The 20,376-nt window shown below is 49.4% G+C and overlaps 1 protein-coding gene across 1 annotated transcript in view; it reads right to left on the bottom strand.

Moving 5' to 3' along the window:
- Positions 1 to 846: 846 nt before the first annotated feature.
- Positions 847 to 20,376, bottom strand: part of USP35 (ubiquitin specific peptidase 35) — a 40,034-nt gene continuing 20,504 nt past the window's right edge. The window contains exons 8-11 of the mRNA XM_066369444.1: positions 6,025 to 6,118; positions 5,050 to 5,156; positions 3,310 to 4,561; positions 847 to 1,916 (exon numbers count right to left, since the gene is read on the bottom strand). Of these exons, the coding sequence (XP_066225541.1) occupies positions 1,749 to 1,916; positions 3,310 to 4,561; positions 5,050 to 5,156; positions 6,025 to 6,118 (1,621 nt within the window). The 3' untranslated portion in view covers positions 847 to 1,748. The remainder of the gene's footprint in view (positions 1,917 to 3,309; positions 4,562 to 5,049; positions 5,157 to 6,024; positions 6,119 to 20,376) is intronic.

Here is a 20,376-nt window from a genome sequence, read left to right as displayed (position 1 = left end):
ACTCACTGGGCCCGGAGATCTGACAACTAAGGGTCTATGACATTTGGGCCAAAACAACTCCTCCACCTACAGCATAGGCAGGCAGGCCTCGAGGCCACGCCACTGGCCACTGCCTCTGTCCCTGCCCTCCCACCTCGTTTGCCCTTCCAAAGGGGACGGGCAGGGTTTGTGGAAAGGGACCCCCATGTGAGGGCAATGTGTGCCTCTCCAGCTCCCAGAGTGGGGGGGGCTGCCTGCCAGCGTTCCTCCTGACCTGTGCACGTGTCCAGCCAGGTGAGGCCACCCACCCTCAGTTCTCAGAGGGCAGGAAGGAGGAATGTGGTAGCAGCAGTGGCTACTTGTGGACAGGCCAGAGTTCCTGGGGTATGAAAAACCCCCAGATACTGGGCTCCAGCTGCACCTGAGGGGCGAGTCCCCTGACAACATCCCACCCCGCAGCCCTGAGCCTGTGTGCCCACCCACCTTCCAAGGGCAAAGGACTCCCTGCTCCTCAGGATGATGAGAGCATTCTTTCTTTCCTCTGCCAGCACCTACTTCTGGGTCATGTCCCCACCCCTGGTCCTGGCTCTGCCCTCTGGGTCCTCCCAGTCCTCACCTTTAACTTACAGAGTACGTCAGTGTAGAGTGCATCTTGTGTGGGGCATTGCCCAAGTCAACGAAACAGGGCTGGACCCTCCTTACTGCCTAGACCACCAAGAAACCAACGGTACAGCAGACATCACAGTTACTAGGTGGGAAGAATGACATCTTTAAAGCCTTCAGAGAATCTATCTTTATTTCCATTTGAGACCCTAGGTCTCTTTCTCTCCATTGAGAAGAGGTACAGAGGGTCAGGACACACGAGGTCAGTGTCTATTCCGCACCAGCCCCTCCCACCAGCCCCAGGCTGCTGCTCTGCTGGCCAGCTGCTGCGGTACTGAGCCAGCCGCCTTCCTCGGGACAGCAGCTTCGTGAGAAACAGACACGGTTGCAGCAAAATACGGATCCTTCATCTTAACCAGATGGGGGATGCCAACAGTGGCGCTTCAGGCACTGAGACAGGCTAGGGGAGAGGGGGAAGACGGGTCCCCCACTGTGAGGGGTGGTCTTCACCTCTGCATTGCTGCCTGCTCAGGGGGCACAGTCTCTGATCCTGGGCCGGGCTGCTTCCCTTCGATGCTCCTCTCAGCATACACACAGTGCAGCGCCCACTGTTCCATGAAGCCCCGCCGAGAAGGCAGCCAGGCAGGGCACAGTCCTCCCTGGGCCAGGGCTTGTCTCCTGCTCTGCTCTTCGTACTGGAGAGAGACTGGACTGTCTAAAGGAGCTAGAAGGGCAATGCTACTTGATGGCAACACACTAGGGCTGGGAAGTTCAGCCCTGTCAGTAGTCTGCAAAGGGACAAGGCTAGAGTGTCCATCTAAGGTGTTTCAAGTTGACAGGACACTTGGTAAAATCCTAATGTGGTCAGTCCCAGAGTCAGGGCCTGAGGCCATGTTTCAGGAGTTTGGGTCTCACCTCCACATCTGAGTGTCTGTGTATCCCTCAGGCTGAGGACCTGCGTCCCAGAAGCTCCCTCTCCACCTTCCTTGCCCTTGGAAGAGCTTGCTTTAGGACTGGACCTGCCTCTACAGCCCCCCTCAAACCCCACCTGGCAGAGCACCTCTGCCAGGGACCTGGGCCCCCACCTGGCTCCAGGAGACAGTGGTCAAAACCACCCCTGAGGCTGGCTGTGGCACCCCACAAGTAGGAACAGGCAAGGGTTCACATTAGAAGACCAGTCTGTGGAAGTCACCACCGTTGCCACCGGCAGGGTTGCAACTCCCAGGAGAGCCTTCGTCCTCATCCTCGTCTTCGTCAAAGCCCCTTCCCCAGCGCGGAGATGCGGGGAGCGCAGAGATATAGGCCGCCCTGCTCCGTGCCTCCTTCTCCTGTTCCTGGGAACAGAGATGAAGGTGGGAAGGAAGCTTACAATTCAGGTTGTGAAGCAGAGTCCTCCCTCCACTAACGCCACCCAGCACCACACAGCACTTCTGAGTGTCTCCTCAGATCCCAGGGCCAGGCACGGAGGAGTCACAGCTGCCCCCACGGTGGTCCAGCTCAGCGGGATGACAGGACGAATCCATCCTTCCATTCTAGATCTAGGCTTCAAAATCATTCCTCCTCCTCACAATAAAAACACAGCCCCTATGCCCTGGCCGGTCGGCTCAGCGGTAGAGCGTCGGCCTAGCGTGCGGAGGACCTGGGTTCGATTCCCGGCCAGGGCACACAGGAGAAGCGCCCATTTGCTTCTCCACCCCTCCGCCGCGCTTTCCTCTCTGTCTCTCTCTTCCCCTCCCGCAGCCAAGGCTCCATTGGAGCAAAGATGGCCCGGGCGCTGGGCATGGCTCTGTGGCCTCTGCCCCAGGCGCTAGAGTGGCTCTGGTAGCAACATGGCGACGCCCAGGATGGGCAGAGCATCGCCCCCTGGTGGGCAGAGCGTCGCCCCTGGTGGGCGTGCCGGGTGGATCCCGGTCGGGCGCATGCGGGAGTCTGTCTGACTGTCTCTCCGTTTCCAGCTTCAGAAAAATGAAAAAAAAAAAAAACACAGCCCCTTGGAGGAAATGCACTCAACTGATACTCGACTGACAGCAAATAAGGACCTGATGTGCCACCAGGAGGCAGGAGGTCCAGGGCCTTCAAGGGTCATGTCACACCACACAGGGACCTCTCCAAGAGGCCACTGTCCAGCTTGCTGCCTCTCAAGGCACTAGGCACAGACTCACCTGTACACAAGCTCTTCCTCCTGCTAAACTGAGGCTAGGCTCTGGTGTCCCCACCCCAGGTGCCACCTTCCCCATATAAACACCGAGTCTAGGTGCTACTACTGTCCATAGGCCCCAGTGAGGCTACTGCAGGCATTTGTGGCCACCACCCCTGTTGTTGGGCAGAGGCTTGCTGTTCCAGTTACTAAGTATTTTGACATCACCCTTGACACTGAAGAATGGAGTTAAAAGCACAGTGACAGAGCAGGCTTGCTGGGTGGGGAGGTCCCCTGGATGCCTCAGAGGTACTCTATAACCACTCACAGGACTCCTCTTGTAAACCCCACTCGGCTCCTTCAGCACACTTACAGAAACTGAATAAATGATTAGATTACTCAGCGTCTGTCTGCAGTACGGAGTTACACTTGTCTGGTCCACCAATATATCCCAGCGCCAAGTGACCAACGAATGGACAAAGGGAAAAAGGGAGAGACGTAGAGAGGAGCAGTGACCTCTCTGAGCCGGGCGGTGCTGGGAAGCCCCTGTCCCAGAAGCTCAGAGCAGAGGTCCCCATTGGTCGGCTCACCTGCAGGAAAAGGATGTTGTCTTTGGAGATGGCTTCCATCAAGTCTTTGTGGAGGGTGGGCTCCGTCCGCACTCGGGGGTAGCCGGGCTCGGCCGCGGATCCCTCCCCGGACCGCTGCCGGTAGAAGAGCACATAGGCCGTGTCCTTGGGAAAGAAGGAGGTGACGTTGCTGACGGACTCGAAGGAAGAGAAGGACACCCGGGTGTCGTTGAACAGGTACCACTGGTGCTCGGGCTCAGGTCTGTCCGCGGTTCCCAGGGAAGGGGCTGGGCGGGCAGCGCCCTCGCGGGCATAGCAGTAGTAGTGGCCGCTTTCCGAGGACACCCCCGAGTGCACCACGACGCTGCACAGGTCGTAGGCCTGGGCCCGGCCCCCAGCCAGCGGCAGGCGCAGCAGCAGCGGGACCGCAACGTCGTCCAGGATCTTGCGGCGGCGCATGGTGCGCGGGTCGAAGGAGAAGCGCAGCAGCGTGAGGATGAGGTAGCGCGGGCCCTGGCTCAGCGCCACTGCCCTCTCGGCCTCCTGCAGCGAGGCGCACGCCGTGCAGTAGTAGCGGTTCTCTGCCGTCAGCCTCTCCGGGCACAGGAAGTAGTTGACCAGGTCCAGGACCGAGCGGGAGCCCTCCCCAGAGGAGGCAGCCCTGTGCGTCCCTGGGCCCAGGCTGTCGTCCTCATTCTCCTTCTTCTCCACTTCCTTCTCCTCCTGGACCACCTTCTCCTCCTCTTTCTCCTCCTCCTCCTCCTCGGTCCTCTCTTCCTCCTCCTCCTCTCGCACTTCTTCCTTCCCGCCTCTCTCCTTCACTTCCTCCTCTTTCTCCACCTTCATCTGACAGCTCTGCCCCTCAGGTCCCTGGGGGCCCAGGCCTTCCATGTCCAGGACAGTTGGGGGCACGTCCCCTGTGATGCAGTGTTTCCGCTGCCTCCCACGACCCGTGCTGCTTGGGGTGTGGGCTGGGGATGGTGGCAGGGGCTCCGGGGCTCCCACACCCGCTGCAGGGAGCATCGCGGAGCCCAGGCGGCGGCGGCGACAGCGCTCGGGTGGGGGAAAGGCGAGAGAGAGGTCGGTGAAGGCCTCCTCCCTGGAAGACACATTGAGGCAGCAGAGACAGCGGATCTGAGTCACGATCTTGCCTCCGAACATCTTCTCCACGGAGGTTGGACTTGGGCCAGGGGGCTCGTCGGGCGGGGATGGCGAGCTGGACTGCTTCAGCTTCTGGCAGATCCTCGTCCCCGTTTTCTCCTCTTCGTGCAGCCTGGTGCAGGGAGCAGAGTCTGCGTACGTACACACGGAGCCGCTCCCACTGCCCCGGCCTGCTTCCTCCAGCTACCTCACTCAGCGGGCACATATTTAGACACATACCCATGTAGGAGTCTGCACAGGGAACACAGATGCATCTGCAAAATGGCATCCATGGACTCACAAGCCAGGCACACACGCTACATGCTTACTGCATACAGGCACACAAACCTGCTACATACATATCTGTGTGTGCCTGCTCCCAAACCTGTGACAAGAACACACACGTGCACACTCAGGCAAGCACAGCATAGGGTTACACACCCAACACCTACCACTCCCAGTCATGGTTCAGGTCAGCATCTCCCACATTTCCCACACACTCACCCCCAGCCCCCACACTCATGGCACCCTTCTCCACACCTTCCACAGTGCAAGGCAGCACCCCCATTTCCATGCAAACTGTGGGGGGCTGGGGCTGCTCCCAGGCCCGGTCTCCCTCACCGATCCAGCAAGTACTTCAGGTACTCTGAGCAGTCCTGCTGGGTGCCGGGGCTGAACCAGGGTGTCCAGGATGCAGAGAGGAAGTTCTCTGGAGAAATGGCAGGCCGCTAGGACCAAGGTGGAGGAAAGGCAGCGTCAGGAGCAGGCTGCTCACCAGCCAGCTCCATGGCATGCCAGGCCTGAGGGTCTGTCTACCTGGGGACCCTGTGCCCCAAACACCTGGCCTCCTCACTGAAGTCCTCCCCTCCTAGTCATCCCTGACCCACCCCGCCCCACTGCGCCCATGCGGCCTATGAGCGGGCATCGGGTTCAGAGATGAACAGTCCTCCAGGCATTCGCCTGCCCTGACACAACCTCATCCCTTCTCTCCAGGCCCCTGCTCATTCCCAGTCCCTCTGCCTAGCACACCCTTCTCCCCATCCAAAGCTCAGAGTCCAAGTCTCAGATGCGCCTGTTCCATGGTATCACCTGTTCCGTGGTGTCTTTCCACCGGCCCGGCCCCATCATAACCAGCCTCTCCCTCCCTTGCAAGTGCACGGCGCACTGCTCAAGCGCTACTGGGTTATCTGCAGGTCCACCCCCGGGAGGGACTGCTGCCGACTCATCTCCACGCGCCAAACAAGGCCCCGCACAGCACCTGGCCAAGGGCTTTAGGTCCCAAGGGGGCAGAGATAGTAACAAATACGGCCATGTGAGTGCTCAAAATGACAGCAGGTGAACAAAGTAACACGGAATGCAAGGGACTGAACTGATGATGGTGGCAACACAGCACAGAAAAGGGCTCAAGGAGGCACCCCTTCTTCCTGTCAGGTAAGGGCGCTGAGTCCATTCCATGGGCTTTGGCCATAAACCCAGGCCAACCCAGACTTACACCAGAAGTGGGGGCTTACAGCCCATGCAGGCAGGTCCTAGTGAAGGGCGGGGTGTCAGACCGAAGCCGCCTCCCCACCACGCCCCCGCTGCCCCTGCACTCACCTGGCTGTGCTCCAGGAAGGCGAAGAGCCACTGCAGCTTGGTCATCAGGGGCTGTGAGTTATTCTCAGTCAAACGAAGCACACAGTGTCTAAAGCTTCGAAACAAGGCAGGAGCACCAGGGTGAGCCAACAGCACCTAAGGGGCCTGTATCTGCCTATACTGCAGGCAACACAGTATCTGCCTATACTCAGGCAACAAGAAAAGATACTTGAAGCTCAAGTCTGGGCCAAGGGAGGAGGAGGAGGAGAACAACAGCTCGGACCATAGGTGATCCCTGACGTCCCTTCCACTTCTGACAGCACTTGATCTAAGATTCAAAGATTCGAATGTCCTAGATCCTATGGTCCCAAGGTTCTAAAGCTGGAACCCTGTGGCATGCTCCGGAGCCCGTGCCAATATCATCCCCAGCCACTCACACCCTTTGCCTCCTGCTTCCCCGGAAAGTGCTGCTCACACACACCGAGAGCAGAACTTGCTCTTGCTCTGACCTCAGCCCTCCAAGTCCGCTCTGAAAGCCCCTTCTCAGGGCCGCTGCCACTGCCCCTTAGACCACCCCAAGTTGTTCCCCTGCCTTTGAATGAGGAAGGCAGGGTCCATGTGAGGAATATGCTGAGAGCAGAGGACTCCGCAGGGTACACTGGCTCCAGGTGACCCCGTGGGAGATGAGAAGGAGCCCCTCCTGACAGCCACATTCCCTGCAACAGTCAGATTCCGGGAGCCCAGCTTAGCTCCTGCTCTCACAAGCAGCTCTGGGCAGACAGGTCAGGCATCTTTCCTACCTAAGCCCACTGTGCAGAGCAGAGTTACCGAAGTGAGCTCCACTTAGCAGTCTGCGACAGGGTCCATTCAGGAACCGGGCAGCTGGGCCTGACCTGTGCTGACACATAGATAAGAGTGTTGACCTGGAACACTGAGGTCACCAGTTCGAAACCTGGGCTTGCCCCCTCAGGGCACATATGAGAAGCAACTACTGCAAGTTGATGCTTCCCTCTTCAGTACCCCTCTTCTCGCTCTCCCCTCTCTAAAATCAATAAATAAAATCTTAAAAAAAAAGAAACTGAACATCTAAAAAATTTTGATTTGACATTGCTATGACCCTATAAGCACAGGATCATTTTTCTGATGTGATTTTATTATATTTTGCAAAAGTAATGGTCTGCAGAGACTGGAAATTTAAAAAAAAATAAAACTCGTTTTTCAGCAGGGAGTTTGAGGAGCACAGCAACAGCCCATTAGCAAGTCCTAGAGCTCCAACTTCCCCCAACTGGACCCAAAGCTCAGAGAGAACAAGCTGGCTTGAGGCCACACCATGAGCCCAAAGCAAAGATCACTTACCCTGTGAGTTTTCAGACACTTAGACATTCAAGATGTGAGGTGGTGGCAAAAGAATATGTGAATAAATCAATGAAACAGAATAGAGACCCCAGAAAGGGACTCGCATAAATCTAGTCAACTGATCCTTGACAAAGGAGTAAAGGTAGTAATACAATAAAGCAAAGACAGGTCTGACCTGTGGTGGCGCAGTGGGTAAAGCATCGACCTGGAATGCTGAGGTCGCAGGTTCAAAACCCTGGGCTTGCCTGGTCAAGGCACATATGGGAATTGATGCTTCCTGCTCATCCCTCCCCCTTCTCTCTCTCTCTCTCTCTCTCTCTCTCTCTCACTCTCTCCTCTCTAAAAATTAATAAAATAAAAAAAAATACACATTTAAAAAAATAAAAAATAAAGCAAAGACAGTCTCATCAAACAATGGTGCTGGAATAACTGGACATCCACATGCAATAAAATGATTCTAGACACAATACCTTACACCCATCACAAAAATACTATAAACTCAAAATGGATCAGAGCTACATATAAAACAAACCTATACAAATCTTAGAAGAGCCTGACGAGGCGGTGGCGCAGTAGAGCATCAGACTGGGATGCAGAGGACCCAGGTTCGAAACCCCGAAGTCCCCGACTTGAGCACTGGCTCATCCGGCTTCACTGCAGGCTCACCAGCTTGAGCGCAGGGTCACTGGCTTAAGCACAGGATCATACACATGACCCCATGGTTGCTGGCTTGAAGACCAAGGTCGCTGGCTTGAGCAAGGGGTCACTCACTCTGCTGTAGCCCCCTGGTCAAGGCGCATATGAGAAAACAATCAATGAACTAAGGTGCCACAACAAAAAAATTGATGCTTCTCATCTCCCTTCTGGTCTCTGTGTGTCCCTCTCTCTGTCTCTCTCTCTGTCTCTGACACACACACACACACACACACACAAAATCCTAAAATAAAACTTAGGCAAAAACGAAGCTGACCTTGGATACGCTGAGGCCTTTTTAGATACAACAAACATGATGCAGGACAGAAATAACTGATAAGTTGAATTTCATTAAAAACTTCTGCTCTGCAAAAGGCAATGTCAAAAGAATCAGAAGACAAGCCAGAGACAGAATAAAATACTTGCCAAAGATTCATCTGATACAGGACTATTATCCAAAATATACAAAGAACTCTTAGAACTCAGTAAGGGGGAAAAAAACCTTGATTAAAAAAATGGGCTAGGCCCTGGCCTGTTGGCTCAGTGGTAGAGCGTCGAACTGGAGTGCAGGAGTCCCAGGTTCGATTCCCGGCCAGGGCACACAGGAGAGGTGCCCATCTGCTTCTCCACCCCTCCCCCTCTCCTTCCTCTCTGTCTCTCTCTTCCCCTCCCGCAGCCAAGGCTCCATTGGAGCAAAGTTGACCCGGGCACTGAGGATGGCTCCATGGCCTCTGCCTCAGGCACTAGAATGGCTCTGGTTGCAACAGCAATGTCCCAGATGGGCAGAGCATCAACCCCTGGTGGGCATGCCAGGTGGATCCCAGTCGGGCGCATGCGGTAGTCTGTCTGACTGCCTCCCCGTTTCCAACTTCGGAAAAATACAAAAAAAAAAAGGGGGGGGGCTAAACATCTTCACAGACATCTGACCAAAGAAGATACACAGATGGCAAAGAACTACATACATGAAAAGGAATGCCATCACTGTATATCAGGGGAATCAAACTAAAACAATGAGATACACCTGTTAGAAAAACAAAAACCCAGCAGATGACAACAACAAAGCTGGGAAAGATGTGGAGCAACAGGAACTCTCATTCGTCCTGTTGGGAATGCAAAATGGTGCAGCCACTTTGGAAGTCACCTTTAGCAGTTTCTCACAAAAGTAAACATACTCTGGAGCACCACCCAAAGACTAGCTGAGCAGAACTCCTACAGCTAAGGAGTTCTCCTACAGAAAGAAGGAGCCATGTCGAGACTGGTGGGAAGGGCGGAGATGCAGAATGGGCTGGTTTCACACCCACATGTGGTGGTTAAGAAATGGGAGAGAGACCGGGCGGTGGCGCAGTGGATAGAGCGTCGGACTGAGATGCAGAGGAACCAGGTTTGAGACTCCGAGGTTGCCAGCTTGAGCGCGGGCTCATCTGGTTTGAGCAAAACTCACCAGCTTGGACCCAAGGTCACTGGCTTGAGCAAGGGATTTCTGGGTCTGCTGTAGCCCCAGGGTCAAGGCACATATGAGAAAGCAATCAATGAACAACTAAAGTGCCACAACAAAAAACTGATGATTGATGCTTCTCATCTCTCTCCCTTCCTGTCTGTCTGTCTCTATCCCTCTCTCTGACTCTCACTCTGTCTCTGTAAAAAAAAAAAAGAAAAGAAATGGGAGAGATATCTCAGCTCTGTAGGGTCCCCTGAGGAGTGAGGGGGAACCACACCGAGATGCACAGCTCAGGGTTCCAGATCAGAAAGAGAAGTTCCCATAACTTCTGGCTGTGGAAACCAGCAGAGATAGGGCTGCTGGAGTCCCAGGCACCCTTTTAAAGGGCCTGCGCACGAACTTAGTCACAGACTCACTCATGGACTCACTCACTCTGAGCTCCAGTACTGGGACAACAGCTTAAAAAGTGCCAGGGTGCCTGACCTGTGGTGGTGCAGTGGATAAAGCGTCAACCTGGAAACACTGAGGTTGCCGGTTCAAAACACTGGCTTGCCTGGTCAAGGCACATATGGGAGTTGATGCTTCCTGCTCCTCCCCCTTCTCTTTCTCTCTCTCTCTCTCTCTCCCCCCCCCCCTCTCTAAAATGAATTAAAAAAAAAATTTAAAAAGTGCCAGGGACAGATGGGAGAAGAGTAACAGACTAGCTTCCAGGAAAGGGCTGGAGGGGCGGGGTCAGAGAGCTCACTGGGGTCAGAAGTGCCAACAGATGCCACTGTTCCTTCGCTAAGCCCCCCACGCACAGCTGGCAGGCACCAAATCTGAGCTTTCCACTAATTTGGCTGACACCATTTGGCCTGCCCTGGTGATTCCCTGAACCCTGCCTTACCCAACTCGAACGCTCCAGTGGAACCTCTTCTAGCAGCTTCTCATAGAAATGGCCTGTGTTTGCTTATGCTGCAAACTTTCCAAAAATGTCTCCAAGGTCCACATTTATCAAGCACATCTGACCTCAGCGTGCCACATACCTCTTGCTAAATGGCCCCAGATCAAAAGTAGTGGCAGCCAGCCTCAGTTCACAGCCTAGCTTCTCTGAGGCACCCCGCGCCCGGCACAGGCAGCAACGCTCTGCAGATCACTCTGTAGCTCCTACCCGGTGGCTCCAGACCAGGCTCAGGCAATAGCTGGACTGGGTGTGCAGTACCACAGCCTTTCTCAAGAGGTTCCAAACCAACATACCCAGTAACCACCTTCAGACCACACCAGAGCCCCACCTAACCAGCTCCACAAGCAACACACCCAGTGGGCAGACCTGGCAGGCACCAGAGCCCCACTAGAGTGAACCCCGCTCCATGGGCTCAGCCTCTGCACAACAACTCATCTGCTGTACTTGTGGCTGTTCCTCACAGTCAATCAGCCTGAGGGTAATCCCCCCCACCCCACTGACCAGCCAATAGCAATCAATATTGAATTCCAACAAAAGGGCACATACAACCCACACCAGGGACACCCTGGAGCACCCAGCACAGGTGACCAGGGAAACTGTGCCACAGGGTTCCATAGGACATCTACCACATAAGGCCATTCTGCCAAGACCAAGAGATGTATACATCTACCCAAGCACAGGTAAGCAGCCAAAATGAAGAGACAAAGAAACATATCCCAAAGAAAAAACAGATAAACTCCAAAAGAAGAACTAAACAAAAATGGAGACAAGCAATCTTACAAGATGCAAAATTCAAACACTGGTTGTAAGATGTTCAATGAACTTAGGGGATGAACTCATTGAGAACTTTAAACAAGAGCTAGGAAACAAAAATGAAGATAGAAAACATTAAAAAGAATCAGTCAGAAAGGAAGAATAACTGAAATGAAGAATACATTAGAGGGAATCAACAGTAGAGTAGTTGAAGCAGAGGATAAAATCAGCGATTTGGAAGACAGAGGAGCAGAAAACACCCAGTCAGGACAGGAAAAATAAAAAAGAATCAAAAAATAAATGATGGTAGTTTAAGGGACCTCTGGGAACTTATTAAACATAACATTATAAAAGTGGCAGCACAAGAAGAGAAACCAAAGGGTTAAAAACCTGAACACAAGTCCAGGAAGCATAGTTTCAAACAAGAAGAACCCAAAGAGGCCTTGGCAAGTTGGCTCAGTAGTAGAGCATCGGCCTGGCAAGTGCAAGTCCCAGCCAGGGCACACAGGAGAAGTGCCCATCTGCTTCTCCACCCTTCCTCTCTCCTTTCTATCTCTCTCTTCCCCTCCCACAGCCAAGGCTCCACTAGAGCAAAGTTGGTCCGGGAGCTGAGGACGGCTCCATGGTCTTCGCCTCAGGCACTAGAATGGCTCCAGTAGCAATGGAGCAATGCCCCAGATGGGCAAAGCATCACCCCCTGGTGGGCATACCTGGTGGATCATGATCGGGTGCATGCGGGAGTCTGTCTCTCTGCCTCCCTGCTTCTCACTTCAGAAAAATACACAAAAAAAAAAAGAAGAAGAAGAACCCAAAAAGGCCCCCACCAAGACACATCATAATTAAAATGCCAAAAGTTACAGACAAAGAGAGAACCTTAAAAGCAGCAAGAGAAAAGCTGTTAGTTACCTACACAGGAGCAACCATAAGACTACAAGCTGATTTCTCAAAAGAAACTTTGCAGACCAGAGAGAGGTTGACACAAAATATTTTAAATGATAAGGGCCTACAACCAAAATTACTCTACCCAGCAAGGCTACCATTCAAAATTGATGGAGAAATAAAGAGCTCCCCAGACAAGTAAAAGATAAAGGAGTTGTTAATCACCACCAAACCAATATTACAAAAAATGTTAAAGGAATTTCTTTAAGAGGGAAAAATGAAAAGATCAAAAGTATGAATAATAAAACAATAACTATATCTACCAATATTCCTTTAAATGTAAATGGGGCCCTAGCCAGTTGGCTCAGTGGTAAAAGCATTAGTCAGGTGTGTGGATGTCCCAGGTTCAATTCCTGATCAGGGAACACAAAAGAAGCACCCATCTGCTTCTCTATGCCTCCTCTTCTTGCTTCTCTCTCTCTCACCCCCTCCTATAGCCATGGCTCGATTGGAGCAAGCTCGCCCAGGGAACTAAGGATGGCTACATGGCCTCCACCTTAGGCACTAAGAGCTTGGTTGCTGAGCAATGGAGCAACACCCCAGATGGGCAGAGCATCACCTCCTAGTGGGCTTCCAGGTGGATCCTAGCTGGGGCACATGTGGGAGTCTGTCTCTCCTTCCCCTCCTCTCACTGAAAACATACATACACACACACACACACACACACACACACACACACACACACACACACACGGACTAAATGCACCCATCAAAAGATACAGGGTGGCTGAATGGATTAAAATACAAAACACAGGAAGGATGGAGGCAGTGGTGAGATTCAAATAATTTAACAACCAGTTCTCTGCCCTAATGACTTTTCTTTTTTTTTTACAGAGACAGAGAGAGAGAGTCAGAGAGAGGGATAGATAGGGACAGACAGACAGGAACAGAGAGAGATGAGAAGCATAAATCATCAGTTTTTCATTGCGACACCTTAGTTGTTCATTGATTGCTTTCTCATATGTGCCTTGACCGTGGGCCTTCAGCAGACCGAGTAACCCCTTGCTCGAACCAGCGACCTTGGGTCCAAGCTGGTGAGCTTTGCTCAAACCAGATGAGCACACGCTCAAGCTGGCGACCTTGGGGTCTCAAACTTGGTCCTCCGCATCCCAGTCCAACGCTCTATCCACTGTGCCACTGCCTGGTCAGGCATGACTATTTTAAGTATAAAAAAATGATATACTGAAAGGCAGTTTATTTCATGCATTTAATACTTAAATAAAAACAATAAAATATGTACACAAAACTATATTATAAGAGTTTTAAAATATTAATAAAAATATTAAATAATATCTGACAAAAACCAGTAAAACTCTTATTTAAGATAATTCCATATTGCTTCTTAATTGGTGTCCTCACTTGTAATTTTCTTCCTTTTATCTAAGCATCATCAGCTGTGTGATTTCTTTTTTTTCTTTTTCTTGGTTACAGAGACAGAGAGAGGGACAGATAGGGATATATAGGCAGGAAGACAGATGAGAAGCATCAATTCTTTGTTGCAGCTCCTTAGTTGTTCATTGATTGCTTTCTCATATGTGCCTTAACTGGGGGGCTACAGCAGATCGAGTGACCCCTTGCTCAAGCCAGCGACCTTGGGCTCAAGCCAGCAACCATGGGGTCATGTCTATGATCCCACACTCAAGCCAGATAAGCCTGAACTCAAGCTGGTGACCTCGGGGTTTCATACCTGGGTCCTCCGCGTCCTAGTCTGACGCTCTATCCACTGCACCACCCCCTGGTCAGGCTGTGTGATTTATCCTTAACCATCTTTTCACTGTAGGAGTAGGGTCCCATTCCTTTAGAATGTAAATTTGACCTGACCAGGCGACGGTGCAGTGGATAGAGCTTTAACAAATACAAAAAAGAACATTTCATAATCATAAAGGGATCAATCCAACAAGAGGATATAATCCTTGTAAATATTTATGTACCCAACATAGGAACACCTAAGTATATAAAGCAATATGTTGAAAAGATCCTATGCCATGGGATTTATTCCTGGGATGAATGGCTGGTTCAATATCCTCAAATAAATTAATGTGATAAACCACATAAACCAAATGAAGGATAAAAACCATATGATCATATCATTAGGTGCAGAAAAAGCATTTGAGAAAATCCAGCACCCATTTATGATAAAAATTCTCAGCAAAGTGGGGACAGAGAAAATATATCTCAACAATAATAACAGCCATAAATGACAAACCCATAGCCAACATCATACTCAACAGGGAAAAACTAAAAGCATTTTCCTTAAGATCAGGAACAAGAAAAGGATGCCCACTTTCACCACTTTTATTCAACACAGTACTGAGTCCTAGCCACAGCAGTCAGACAAGGAAAGAAATAAAGGCATCCAGATTAGAAAAAGTAGTAAAGGTGTCATTAGTATGAGATGACATACTATATAAAGAACTCTAAAGACTCCACCAAAAAATTTTAAAAACTATTAGAACTCATACATGAATTCAGTAAAGTAGCAGGATACAAAATTAATATTCAGAAACCTGGTGCATTTTTTTTTTGTATTTTTCCGAAGTGAGAAGCAGGGTGGGGTGGGAGGAGGCAGAGAGACAGACTCCCACATGTGCTCGACTGGGACCCACCTGGCATGCCCAATAGGGGGCGATGCTCTGCCCCTCTGGGGCCTTGCTCTGCTGCAATCAAACCATTCTAGTGCCTGAGGCAGAGGCCATGGAGCCATCCTTAGCACCCAGGGCCAATTTTGCTCCAATGGAGCCTTGGCTGCAGGAGGGGAAGAGAGAGAGAGAAAGGAGAGGGAGAAGGGTGGAGAAGCAGATGGGCGCTTCCCCAGTGTGCCCTGGCCGGGAACCGAACACAGGACTTCCACACGCCAGGCCAACGCTCTACCACTGAGCCAGCCAGCCAGGGCCTGGTGCATTTTTATATGCCACTGAAGGATATACTGTGCTCATGAATAAAAAGAATTACATTGTTAAAATATCCACATAACACAAAGCAATTTATAGATAGATTCAATGACATCCCTATCAAAATTCCAATGGCATTTCTCACAGAAATAGAAAAAAAAATCCTAAAATTTGTATGGAACCACAAGAGACTGAATAGTCACAGCAATCTTGAGAAAGAACAGAGCTGGAGGGAGGTATTATGCTTCCTGATTTCAAACTATATTATATTACAGAGCTATCGTAACCAAAACAGTATGGTGTTAGCATAAAAACATACACACATACCAATGAAACAGAATACAGTGCCCCAAAATAAGTCCATTCATATATGGTCAATTAATATACAACAAAAGAACCAAGAATGTTCAATGGCTTCCTCTCTGTCTCTCTCTTCCCCTCCCGCAGCGAGGCTCCATTGGAGCAAAGATGGCCTGGGCGCTGGGGATGGCTCCTTGGCCTCTGCCCCAGGTGCTAGAGTGGCTCTGGTCGCGGCAGAGCGATGCCCCGGAGGGGCAGAGCATCGCCCCCTGGTGGGCAGAGCATCACCCCTGGTGGGCGTGCCGGGTGGATCCTGGTCGGGCGCATGCGGGAGTCTGTCTGACTGTCTCTCCCCGTTTCCAGCTTCAGAAAAATACAAAAATTAAAAAAAATTAAAAAAAAAGAATGTTCAATGGGGAAAAAATATTTACTTCAATAAATAGTGTTGGAAAAACTGAACAACTGTATGCAAAAGAAACTGGACTACTATCTTACACCATACACAAATATCAATTCAAAATTAATTAAGAATTAAATATAGTTTGACCGGTGGTGGCACAGTGGATTGAGTGTTGGCCTAGGATGCTGAGGGTCCTGGTTCAAAACCCCAAGGCCACAGGCTAGAACCCAAAGATCACCACTTGAACAAGGGGTCACTGCCTCAGCTGGAGCCCCCCAGTCAAGGCATGTATGAGAAGCAATCAAAAAACAACTAAGATGAAGCACCTATGAGTTGATGCTTCTTGTCTCTCCCCTCTCCCTCTTTATCTCTCCTCCTCTCTCTCTCTCCCTCTCTCTCTCTCTCTTTTATTAAAGAATTGAGTGTAATACCTGAAGACATCTAACTCCTATAAGAAAACACAGGCTATAAGCTCCTTGACATTGGTCCTGATGATGATGGTTTTAGATCTGACACCAAAAACAAAGGCAATAAAAACAAGTAGAACTACATTAAACTAAAAAGCTTCCGCATAGCCAAGGAAACCATCAAAAAAACGAAAAGCAACCCATGAATGAGAGAAAGCATTTGCCAAATCATAAATCTGATAAAGGGTTAATATCCAAAATATATAAAGAACCTATATAACCCATAGCAAAAAAATAATCTGATTAAAAAATAGGCAGGGCATCTGACAGACATTTTTCCAAAGAAGACATGCAAAAGGTCTCAATATCACCAGGGAAATGCAAATCAAAACCACACTGAGATACCACCTCATACCCATTAGAACGGCTATTATCAAAAAGACAAGAAACTGTGCTGGCGAGGATGAGGAAAAGGAACACTTGTGCGCTGTCAGTAGGAATGTAAGTTGGTGCAGCCACTATGAAAAACAGTAAAAAGGTTCCTCAAAAAATTAAAAATTAGCCTTACCAGGCGGTGGCACAGTGAATAGAGCATTGGACTGGGACGTGGAGGATCCAGGTTCGAAACCCCAAGGTCATCAGCTTGAGCACGGGCTCATCTGATTTGAGCAAGGTTCACCAGCTTGAGCCCAAGGTTGCTGGCTCGAGCAAGGGATCATTCTGTCTGCTCTGGCCCCCTGGTCAAGGCACATATAAGAAATCAATCAATGAACAACTAAGGTGCTGCAACGAGGAATTGATGCTTCTTGGCTCTCTCCCTTCCTGTCTGTCTGTCCCTCTCTCTGGCTCTATCTTTGTCATAAATAAAAATAATAATAATTAAAAATGAAACTACCATATGTTCCAGCAATTTCACTCCTACGTATTTATCCAAAGAAAACAAAAACACTATTTTGAAAAGACATATATGCCCCCATGTTCACTGTAAGCAGTATTTATAACACCCAATATATGGGAACAATTTAAAGCGTCCACTGAGAGATGAATGGATAAAGGAAAACTATATACAATATATATGGATTATTATTCAGCCATGACAAAAAGGGAAATCCTGTCATTGTGACAACTAAATAAACCTAGAGAGCATTATGTTAAGTAAAATAAGTAAGACAGAAAAGGACAAATATTTTATGAGCAAATTTATATGTGGAAGCTCAAAAAAATAAACTCATAGGTTCAAAAAACAAACTGTTGGTTGCCAGGGGTGAGCAGTGGTGAGTGGAATAAACAGGAGAAGGGGTCAAAAGGTACAAACTTCCAGTTCTAAATAAGTCATGGGGAATGTAAGGTACAGCATGGTGACTACAGTTAATAGATATTTTATTGCATATTTGAAAGTTGCTAAGAGTAAATCTTAAAAGTTTCTATCACAAGAAAAGATGTGTAGCTATGTGTAGTAGTGATATATGTTAACTAGATTTATAGTATCATTTAGTAAAACATACATAAATCAAATCATGTTGTATATCTGAACTTAATATGTTAATGTCAATTATATCTCAATAAGCAATAATAAGTAACTAAAAAGCAACCTTTTTTAAATTCAGTGAGAAGAGGGGAAGCAGACAGACTCCCACATGTGTCCCAACTGGGATTGACCCAGCAAGCCCATCTGGGCGTTGCTCCATTGCTCAGCAACCTAGCTCTACTTAGTGCCTAGAGGCAGAGGCTATGAAGCCATCCTCAGAGCCTGGGGCCAATTCACTCCAATTGAGCCATGGCTGCAGGAGAGGGAGAGGGAGAGGGAGAGGGAGAGGGAGAGGGAGAGGGAGAGGGAGAGGGAGAGAGGGAGAGGGAGAGGGAGAGGGAGAGGGAGAGGGAGAGGGAGAGGGAGAGGGAGAGGGAGAGGGAGAGGGAGGAGGGAGAGGGAGAGGGAGAGGGAGGGAGAGGGAGAGGGAGAGGGAGAGGGAGAGGGAGAGGGAGAGGGAGAGGGAGAGGGAGAGGGAGAGGGAGAGGGAGAGGGAGAGGGAGAGGGAGAGGGAGAGGGAGAGGGAGAGGGAGAGGGAGAGGGAGAGGGAGAGGGAGAGGGAGAGGGAGAGGGAGAGGGAGAAAGAGAGGGAGAAAGAGAGAGAAAGAAGCGAGAAGGGGAGGGATGAAGAAGCAGATGGGTGATTCTCCTGTGTGCTCTGACTGGAATCAAACCAGGGACATCCATACACCAGGCCGACACTCTACCACTGAGTCAACTGGCCAGGGCCAAAAGCAACCTTTTTCTTTTTTTTTTTTTTTTAAAGATTTTATTTATTTATTTTAGAGAGAGGAGAGACAGACAGACAGAGAGAGAAGGGAAGGAGGAGCAGAAAGCATCAACTCCTGTGTGTGCCTTGACAAGGGAAGCCCAGGATTTCGAACCAGTGACCTCAGAGTTCCAGGTCGACACTTTTACCTGCTGCGCCACCGCAGGTCAGGCCAAAAGCAACCTTTTTCAATAGCAAAAAGAAAAAAACCTGTCCATAGAGTAAAAAGGCAACTCACAGACTGGGGAAAAAATTGCAAATAATATAACTGATAAGGGATTAATATCTAGAATATATAGAGAACTCCAAAACTCAACAAAAAAACCCAATTCAAAAACAGGCAATGGACTTCAACAGACATTTCTCTAAAGAAAATATACAAACAGTTAATAAGCAAATGTAAACATGTTCAACATCACGAATCATTAGGGTATTATCAAATCAAACAGATATTATGTAAATCAAAACCACAACGATACCACCTCACCATTAGGATGGCAACTACCAAAAACGCAAAAAACAAACAAAAAAAAAGTAAGTGATGGCCAGAATGTGGAGAAAACAGAACCCTGTGCACTGTTGATGGAAATGTAAAATGGTGCATCCAGTATGGAAACGGTAGCGTGGTTCATCAAAAAATTAAAAATATAGCCTGACCAGGCGGTGGCACACTGGATAGAGTGTTGGATTGGGACACTGAGGACCCAGGTTCGAAACCGCAAGGTCACCAGCTTGAGCACAGGCTCATCTGGCTTGAGCACGGGCTCACCAGCTTGAGAGTGGGGTCACTGGCTTGAGCAAGGGAACATAGATATGATCCCATGGTCACTGGCTTGAGCCCAAAGGTCGCTGGATTGAATCCCAAGGTCACTGGCATGAGCCCAAGGTTGCTGGCTTGAGCAAGGGATCACTTGCTCTGCTATAGCCCCCCGTCAAGGCACATATGAGAAAGCATTCAATGAACAACTAAGGTGCTGCAACAAAGACTTGATGCTCCTCATCTCTCTCCCTTCCTGTCTGTGTGTCCCTCTCTCTGTCTCTGTCACAGTTAAAAATGTAATTCCACTTCTGGGTACATACTCAAAAGAAGTGAAAGCAGGGTCTTGAAGAAACAGTTGTACACCCATGTTCACAGCACCATTATTCACAGTAGCTCAAACATGGAAGCAACTCCAGTGTACAAGGACCAATGAACAGATTACCAAAATGTGGTTTATACAGTCAGTAGAATATTCAACCTTTAAAAGGAAAGAAATTCTGCCCAACCAGGCAGTGACGCAGTGGATAGAGCATCGGACTGGGACGCGGAGGACCCAGGTTTGAGACCCCCAAGGTCGCCAGCTTGAGTGCAGGCTCATCGGGTTTGAGCAGGGCTTACCAGCTTGAGCCCAAGGTCACTGGCTCGAGCAAGGGGTTACTCGGTCTGCAGAGGGCCCGTGGTCAGGGCACATAGGAGAAAGCAATCAATGAACAACTAAGGTGTCACAACAAAAAACTGATGATTGATGCTTCTCATCTCTCTCCGTTCCTATCTGTCCCTATCTATCCCTCTCTCTGACTCTCTCTCTGTCTCTGCAAATAAATAAATAAATAAATAAATAAATGAAAAGAAATTCTGAAATACGCCACAATTTGGATAAATCTTGAAGATAAATACTGTACGGTTCCACTTATATGAGGTACTTAGAATAGAGACAAAATCAGTGACAAAATTTAACAGTGGCTGGGGGGAGGGGAGAATGAAAATATGGGAAGTTATTGTTTAATAATAGATACAGTTTCAGATTTATAAAATGAAAAGAGTTATGGTAATGAATGGTGGTGGTGGCACAACAACTTTAATATATTTATACCACTGAACTTAAAAATGTTTAAGAAGGTAAATTTTACATTATGTGCATTTTAACACACAAAACAACAAAAAAAAGAAAATTGGAGGAAGAAAAAGCAGTCAGT

The sequence above is a fragment of the Saccopteryx leptura genome, chromosome 1 (genome assembly GCF_036850995.1).
Source record: "Saccopteryx leptura isolate mSacLep1 chromosome 1, mSacLep1_pri_phased_curated, whole genome shotgun sequence".
Classification (NCBI taxonomy): Eukaryota; Metazoa; Chordata; class Mammalia; order Chiroptera; family Emballonuridae; genus Saccopteryx; species Saccopteryx leptura.
The sequence above is the reverse complement of the archived record's forward strand: the minus strand, read 5'-3'. Positions and strand labels throughout refer to the sequence as shown.